General features: G+C 29.8%; 1 protein-coding gene and 1 long non-coding RNA gene across 4 annotated transcripts in view; both read left to right on the plus strand.

The window, feature by feature from the left end:
- LOC116185397 overlaps positions 1–1,462 on the plus strand; it is a 6,610-nt gene extending 5,148 nt beyond the window's left edge. For both annotated transcript variants that reach the window (XR_004150238.1, XR_004150239.1), the window contains exon 4: positions 1,426–1,462. This is a non-coding gene — a long non-coding RNA (uncharacterized LOC116185397). The remainder of the gene's footprint in view (positions 1–1,425) is intronic.
- Positions 1,463–4,386: 2,924 nt separating this feature from the next.
- On the plus strand, positions 4,387–7,500 carry LOC102680209 (cytochrome b5-like). 2 transcript variants are annotated; one of them, XM_006614039.2, is made up of 2 exons: positions 4,387–4,648; positions 6,822–7,490. In XM_006614039.2, exon 2 carries the CDS (start codon positions 6,847–6,849, stop codon positions 7,312–7,314), a length of 468 nt encoding a protein of 155 aa, XP_006614102.1. In that variant the 5' UTR covers positions 4,387–4,648; positions 6,822–6,846; the 3' UTR covers positions 7,315–7,490. The 2 variants fall into 2 exon arrangements, with proteins under 2 accessions (XP_006614102.1, XP_006614101.1); XM_006614038.2 differs by lacking the exon at positions 4,387–4,648 and adding an exon at positions 5,603–5,876 and having other exon boundaries at positions 6,822–7,500.
- Positions 7,501–9,109: the final 1,609 nt, after the last annotated feature.

Consider the following 9,109-nt stretch of genomic DNA (forward strand, 5'->3'; position numbering starts at 1 on the left):
AGGAAAACTCCTTTCTCTCTCTCTCTCTCTCTCTCTCTATCTATCTGTCTATCTATCCATCTATCTATCTCTCTCCCCCTTACTCTCTACGTGTCGCGCACTACGCATTGTGGAAAAACACGTTGAGCAGTTTTTCCGCACACGTGTCCCGCACACGACGACACTTGTCAAGCGCAGCTTCGCAGCTGCGCCACACCGCATGCAACCCCCTGCGGCACACGCACTCGACCGGATCGACATCCGATGCCACGAATTCGTGGCGAATCCTCGAAACCGTTCGAGGAGGATACGGGGCGTATTTATGCGTGTATGTACCGTGCCGTTCCTCGAGGCGTCTCGCATCGAAGGGCCACCGTGGTCGCGTCGATCGTTGCTTTCCTTCCTTCCTCTCCGCGCACCGGTGTCCACTCGCCGCCCCTGTCCCCCTGTTTTCGATCGTTCTACACACCGTGCTCGCGCTCGTTGCGCCCTTCGTAGTCGTGTTCACGGTTCCGCTCGTTGCGCTCCTTCTCCTCTTCCTCCTCCTCCTTCTCCTCCTCCTCCTCCTCCTCCTCGAGGAGGTCTCCAGTTCCGGTTACTCGCGTGTCGCGTTGCANNNAGTCGAGAGATCGTTACTCGACGTTGTTTCTCGTTTTTTCTCGTCGAGGAGATGTGTATATTTATATGTATATGTGTGTATTCGATTACCACCTTTGCGCCGTCGACGTACACGCACCGTGGATACGGGGACGCGCGTCAGGGTGGTGGCATGATTGCGACTATCCACCTCGTCGCGGTGAGCCGTCGGCGCTGCCCTCGACGCCGTGCGACGCCGGCGTCGTGGCGCCTCGAGTCGGACGCTCTCGCTTCAGGACACATGCGCTGCTCGATACCGATGGCCGCGATTCGCCTCTCGCGCCGCCTCGCTACGAGCGGGATTTCCTCGAGTGATCCATGTAATTGGTCGTTAAGTTGATGCGTTGTTTCCTTTTTCTTTTTCTTTTCTTCTTTTTTTTTTTTTCAATTTTGTTGGAAAACGTTAGATTCTCTCGTTTGTGAGAAACAAGGAATTTGTTCGATTGTATATACGCAAGGAAGATTATCTCTTGCGCTCTTCCGCTCGAAATGTTGGAATAATTTGGAGAAAGTAAATTGTTAAGTTTATTAGAATGCCAAAATTGGAATTTCAAGATAAATTTGGAAAAGAATTTTAGAATATTTTCTCGCAATTTTCTCATCTAAATTTCTGATTTAAATTCTTCTCGATTGTTCTCGTTAATTCGAGAATATTGCGAGTATTATTTTATACAAGTTTAAATATCGTTCTCCAAATTGCGAGGATATTTCAATAGTTCGATCGGTTTTGCAATGTTCGGAGATTTGGAGATTACGTATGATAAGTTGTTGCCAGGCATTTTTAAATTAAAGAATTTTTAAATGTTGTAGAGATGGAGCGAAATTTCCGAGAAATTCGAGAAATCCGCCATTCGATAAAAGTCCTGCACTCGGAAGTATACACAAACAGGAATATGGAATAAGGAGGGATGATGGAACACATTTACATGCATGTCGGACGATCCATGTAGTACATATTTTGAATGTAGGGTGGAATATGTGCGCACTGGATGGAAAATCGAGGTGTGGCAGCATTTACCGGAAAATCGAAGGCAACTACTTCTCTAATACGCTTCGCAAAATTCAATAGATTCTACTTTCGACAACAGAAACGGGTCACCCGTGAGTTTATGCAACTATACGTTCAAATAAAAGATAGAATTACATTTCTTCTCTTATATCTCTTTATTGAGGTAAGATAAAAATATATAAATTTGATAAACTATAATATTCTTTATCAAATACAAAAGTATTAAATGGAACGATAAATTGTAATAAATTTAAAAAAATAATTACTTGTAAAATTAATAAACCTGAATTAAAAAATGATAAATTATAATAAATAGTAAATATATTATAGTAAATACGTAATTAGAAAATTAATGAAAATATTAGTAGAATATTGAAAATTATAACATTTAAATCATTTCTTAAAATATTCGTTGAATTTTACAGATAATCGTTGTTATCGACTTTGCCCATCGAGCTATGGTTACCGGATGAGGAAAGATCAGATCAGTTCCGGTTTGACGCTATTCTTCAGAAAGGATATTCAATTTTCTGTTCTAATTTAAAATTGCGCATGAATTTCATGTTTAAGATATATATGTGTATTTTTATACGCGAATGCAACAATTTTATGTATTTTACGAAACTTAATATATAATTTCATGATTAATATTGTTAGATAAAAAATTGCTGCCAATGTATCTTCAAACGATAAGTTGCATTCCTTTTAATACAAGTGATTAATTAATTATTTAAATATATATATAAAATAAATAAAGATTAAAGTAAGTATAGATAAAATTTGAATTAAATTTAAAACATTTTTTAAAAAATAAATTTTATTCAAAAAAATTTAATAATTAATTAATAGATTTCTATTTTATATTTAATCAAATTAAAAAAATGTTAACAAATAAATCCACTTAGGACTATTTTGTGATTATTCTTCGCATAAAATAAAAGTTAGAATATTTTAATACAGATATAAATAAAATTAATTATTAAAAAATTATTAGTTAAACCAAATGCTTAAATTCTTTCGTCATGTTCTAGTATTTTTTAATTTAGATATATTTTTCTTTTATATCCAATTTTATTTTAAATATTCAATTTTATCTTTCAATCTTTTTAATTTTTATATTATATTAATTATAATAATGTAGTCTTATTTTATTTTTAATTACTGTCTTTGTAAGATTTTATAAACTTTAATATACAGAAATCTACGTTTAAAATATATTCTATTATACATGAATTTTCGCGCGGCTGAAGTGAATAAGAACTATGCCGCTTCAACCAATCAGAAAGCTGCTAAGGCCCAGTAATTAGACGAATCATATATGGCGTCAGTTTACTATCAAGAATCACGATGGGAGGATGTATTACACTGACTCAGATATATAATTGTGAAATTTGATATTGTAATATAATTTATAAACTACTAGTGCTTTTGTTTAATTTATTTGTATGCGTTTAATCATTTATCAGGTATAACTATATCAAAATTCAATTGTTTTTTGAGTTTTTTCTTTATTGTTCGCATATTTTTCAGTTAATCGTTCGTCAATAGTTTGTTGTAAATGTGTTATATATATAGTTGTGTTACAAGCATTTGAAGCCGGATTTAAATTTAATTATTTTAATATAATTCTAATTTTATATATTTGTTTCATGGTTCTGATTTTTATTTGTACAGATTATTATTTAATTATTTCAAACGTAATAGGTTATGCACTCATTATTTTCATGCAAATATACTAAAATTTGACTTATTTTAACAAAAAATATGTAATAATTATTATAAATTGTTTTTTTATTTATTAAAAAATTTTATTTATTATTAAAAATAAAAATAGATTAAATCATTTTGATTAATTTTATTTCATACATATTTTATAAACGTATAGATTGTAAACGTGTCTTCGAGCGTTCAATTCGTAATGTTTTTGTTTTGATTTTACGCTCAAGGTTTCTTATAATTCCCTTTCTGAGAAATTGATAATTTGTTTGAATATATTATATATATGCTCGGTATGTTTTGATTTCTTGCTTCCGTACAAATCGTCGACGCGTTATTTTGCTATTGAAAGTCGTGGCGTTTAGACGTTTCGCTTCGCAGGTGCGCGATTAATTTACTGCGTAATATATTATTTCTGTAATTATATTTTTATTTCTTGTATATTTTTGTTTAATTAATTATATTTATTCGATAATCTATTGAATATTATTATATTTAATTATTTTTTGAGAAATAATTTATTCTTTTTTCTTTTATTAACCTAATTTTCTATTAATATCGTATTGGTAAAAAATATTATTAAATTTTGCATAGTATAATTAAATTGCATGGAATTTGAGTATGGTTATAGTTTTGTTTTAATATAATTGATTCTAATTTCATATATTTTATATATTTATTTTAAAGATTCGATTATTTTTTGTGCAGATTATCGATTGGTTATTGGAATAATCTACAAACCGAGAAAAAATTTCAATATGGACGCTAACAACCATTTCGACGTGATCGTGAAAAAGTGGTAACATTTAATTTTTCGTATCAAGTGCTAGTATGTTTTTATTTTTTTTTTTTTATTAGATTTTAATAATATATTCGTTAAGTAACAAATATATTCGACTTTCGAATAAAATATATATTATAGATTATTTAATATAAATAAATTAAATTCATTCTTTCGTCATCGAATTTTCAATTCATATATTTAGAAACGTAAAAGTATTTTTTTTTTTTTAATTATCTTATTATTAACGCAATTTTTCTTTCAGAAAATTTTTATGATCACGTGCAATGTGGTCGATAGAGTCAGTGTTTTTTCGTAATATTTCGCATTTTTAGAACAGAATAAGTTTTAAGTAATTTAAAATAATCATACGCGAAATTAGAATCAGTGTTTGTTCGTCGATACAATACGAATGGAAACGTAAAATAGTTTTTTATTTTTATTTTTTTATTTTAAAAGTTCGTTTTCGGTATAGAATCAGTGCTTCTTTCAAGAAAATAAGATTAAATTATCCATCATGCAAAAAGGTAAGAAGAAATATTAAATTTCATTTTTTTGACATTTTAATTTTTGTTATCATTAAATTATTATTATTATTTTATGAAATATAACCTTACTTTGAAATTTTTAACGATTTAATTTTGTATACATATTTATATTATAACTGGTTAGATGGCGTTAAATGACAGATAGCTTTTTTGAGGTCGGTATTTCAGATCACTGATGTAAAGTCCCATAAGATGTCACGTCTATTCTATTTTTTGTTTGTAATAGGATATCAAATTCCATAAGTGATAAATCTATTTTCTACTTTATCTCTATTATCATCCGATAAAATTTAATTTCTTGTGCTCTGCATAACCAATCGTACAAGAAATTAGTATTTCATCTAAATTTTATCTTCAATCGAAATATTAAAATTGAATATAAAAAAATTTTTATTCATTAAATTTAATTTAATAATAATTTTGATTATTTTATTTAGTTTAGTCTTTTTACGGTACATAATTTAACAATTGTGTAAATTTTTATCTTTTTCTACTTATTTTAATATTTTCTGTTAGTTAAAAAATAATTTTATCCCTCAGTATGGATAGATTCGTTAAAAAAATAATATATCATATCATTTGAGAAAGAAAAAAATATTATCTTACATATATTTTATTTTATTTGTCATTGTGTTTTTTACCTTATTAGAATATCATTATATTAAGAAGCTATTTTTCTAAAAAACAATTTTTAAATTTCAAACTAGAATATTTTAAATTTAAAATATATATTTTTTCACATTTATATAATTAAATTTTACTTTATCGAATTAATGTGAAAAAATATATGATAATATTAAAATAGAATTCAATTTCGGATCAACCTATAATATATAATAAAATTATATATAACTTTCAGCTTTTTAATATAAGTGAAGTCTACGATAAAACATATTTATCTAGTAAAATTGCTGATTCATATTAAACGGGTGAGAAAATACGTTTAATAATAGCATCTTAAATAATTATTTATAATATTTCGATTAATAATATTATTGAATTGAGACTGAGAAGAATCTTAATACGTGATCAGAGAACAGTTAGTTTATGCATCAGGTTTCAACCGGTAATAGAATTAGATTTCCTTTCACCTAGGGGAGAATTGATTTCTCGACGGTGCTTCAGTACCGTGTGTAAGTTCTTCGATGAAAAGTTCGTCGCGCAAATAGTGAAGAAAAATGCAAGATAGTTGGAAAGAAGAACAAAAGTAATCATTCTTATTATCAATATATCACGTTCTTCAAAACTAATAACTAGTAAACTATCTCGCGTTTTTCAATCGCGAATTTGGAAAAGTTCGTGCAATATTTAAAGAATGATAGTATTATAAAACTGCATGGAAATTACATCGAGTGAACGTTGAATATTTCTATCTCGAGTGATAAAATTTTGCTTTAATTTTAGACATTAATTTGATTACGAGTACCGTTTTATCAGTCTTATTCGTTCTTTCATCTATTATTATCTCGTTTTCGTTCGCGAGAATCCGTTTAATTTTCTCAAATTTGTCTCGAACTTTGTTCATGAATTCGATCGTTCCAAATCAATCTCGATATCACCCTAAAAAAAATTTCCTAACATATTTTCGCGTCGACGACCCGCACGGTTTCGCGAGTATGAATACACATATAAAATTTTTGTCGTATAAACCTGTTAAAGAAGCGAGAATTCGATAACCTCCGAATCCGATAAAATTTATTATATTTTCACGATTCTTGAAATAACAGTTCGCTTTTGGATTTTATCGAAGAAACACAGATCCTCTTTAATCTCGAAAACCAAATTTTTCTCTTTTTCGATTTATTTGAACGTATAATTAACGGTAATTGATCAAGATGAGTGTAATTGCGATATCGATGGAAGCAAATGGCGACGTGAAATCGATTTAATTTATTATCTTACGAGAACAATTTCTCTCGCTTTATCTTTTTCCGCGTTAACTTTCTGTTTATTTTTCAAATTATTTTTCTGTTCATATTTCAAGAATTGTATGTGTTATTTGAATGATAATCTTTTTCTTTTTTCTTTCCTTCTTTCTATCTAAAATCAAATATGTTACATCAGTTGATTTATCAGCTATTTCTACAATGATGTAATATTAATTTCGCAATTCATATAATATTTGTTTTCGTCGATTGATATTTTCTTTCAGAAGTAGGAAAATCACAACCAGAAGCATGGATCTGCTCAGCGTATCTTTTCGATCGATGGATCTGGAGGCGAAGCCCCAACAAGAAGATTTTCTCGAGTTGGAGGAACGGAGTATCGTCGAGAAGGAAGAGTCGTCAGAGAAATCGAGGCTAATATTGGAGGGCGATGACGAAGAATCGCTCGATGATGAAGAGAATTTGATAAAGAATTTGAGGACGATCAATTTGAACGAAGTTGCCTGGCACGATACCGTCGACAGTTGTTGGATCGTGATTCAAGATTTTGTATACGATTGCACGGATTTCTTGAAAAGCCATCCCGGTGGATCTGACGTGATACTCGAATACGCTGGCAGAGATGCGACCTTGGCCTTCATTGGCACTGGACACTCGTCTGCAGCGATTCACAGCTTAAAGAGGTACCTTATCGGTGAACTTCCGGTTGAGGAGAGGATCTTTCGTGTACCGAATGGCCTAAAAATTTCTACATCTTAATATCCATGTTTGGGTATACGAAACGAAAGAAACTTTTTTTATATAATATATATTATATATTTTATATAATATTTTATAATTGATTTATATTAAATGTGTATCGCGATCTCGATATTCGAAGATGATTTTAAATTGAATTCGATCTGAATTTCGTTAATCCAATAGAATTGGTCATTGAGTTTAATTAATTGTGACAATCATCGATTAGAAATCGACTAGGGGAGAGGATCGAAATTCAAATTAAAGTTTTAAAAGGTGATACGAAGTTTTAGTTTTACGAAAGATTTTATCGTTGCCGTCCTTTTTGTGCATCAAATGAATACTATATTAAGTTTTTCAAGTTCCTTCTTCTTTTGGGCATTTTTTTTTTTTTTTAATCAATAAGAAACGAGAAATGTTTCATTTAAATGGATATTATAATCCAATATATTTAATCTGAAAGTAAGCATGATAATTGTGACACAGATCTCTATTCTCATAAAAATTCATTACGAAATCGATATTTTGAGAAGAAAGTGTGTTATAATATTAATAGTAATAATATTTAAACATTCGACGATAATTTCGCATTTTGCATACAAATCAGAATTTTAGAATCGTTTCTCCGAGATATTTTATTGTTTGATATTTCTTGTATTTTTTTTATTTCGCGAATTATTTATATTATATAATTATACGCGAATTAATATTTGAAGTTGAAACATTTTTCATATCGTTATACTATATTTTATCGCATTTTAGTTATTCATATTTATTTATCACGAATTTATTTAGAAAATTTAATACGTCGATCACAGGTGACATCGATACTTCCATTTCATTCACATTCGATTGAAAAACGTGACATTTTTTTTTTTTTTTCGATAATGGAATTTGTAATGTTTTAAATTATTTTTTTATTCTCTTCATTTCATTTTTCTCTCGCATCATAATATTTATATTTTGCATGTTACGAAATTTAATCGAACGTACATATCTCGAGCTCGAACAAAAATATTACACGCGAATTAACGAAGCATGTTGAGTAATCATTTCTCCAAATCACGATACATCGTGCATTCAAACACGTGGCAAAATAGAGATCGACAATTAAGACACTTTCTCTCTCACGAACGATTTATCGGCCCCAAATCGGGCGCATGATTCCAAGTGGAATTGAAATAGCGATAACGAATCGGCTATTGATTATCATTCCGTTGGCGAACCGCTAATAGAGGGCCAATGTATCCCCGATTAATCGGTGCAACAATCGAGAGAAAACGCGGGATTCATACTTAATTATGGCGATCTTTATTCCTAATTTCAACGCGCATATGATAACGAGAAATTTAATTATTCCTCGTCCTCAAACTGTTGCATCGTTCTGTATCTCTTCTTAGAATTATGGAATATTAACTATAATACGAATAATAATTCGAAATAAAATTTGTGCGATATTACTGATATGTCAATTTTTTCTTGGTAATTATAAACATAGATATCTCTATTAGGTCTCTCATTGATTTCAAAATTCAATCGATTATTGAATGAATGAAAGATGATATCGAGGAATGTTTAGAAAATAGTATGCTAATAAATTATTCTGTCTGTATGATAATTCTTACGTTTGATTCTCAACCTCTTTTTTCTAATTTGTCTTCTTCCATATTTTGTACGAATTTTGTTTCCGTCCTATTTTTTTTTTTTGTTGCATTTTGTGAATTTTTACATGTTTAATTTATTTCTTCCTTTTTTGCTTTCTCATCTGTCCACAAAATTTCATCGAAAATTCTTTTTGGAAATCTTTTTTTTTTTT

Source organism: Apis dorsata, unplaced genomic scaffold (assembly GCF_000469605.1).
Source record: "Apis dorsata unplaced genomic scaffold, Apis dorsata 1.3 scaffold_169, whole genome shotgun sequence".
Classification (NCBI taxonomy): Eukaryota; Metazoa; Arthropoda; class Insecta; order Hymenoptera; family Apidae; genus Apis; species Apis dorsata.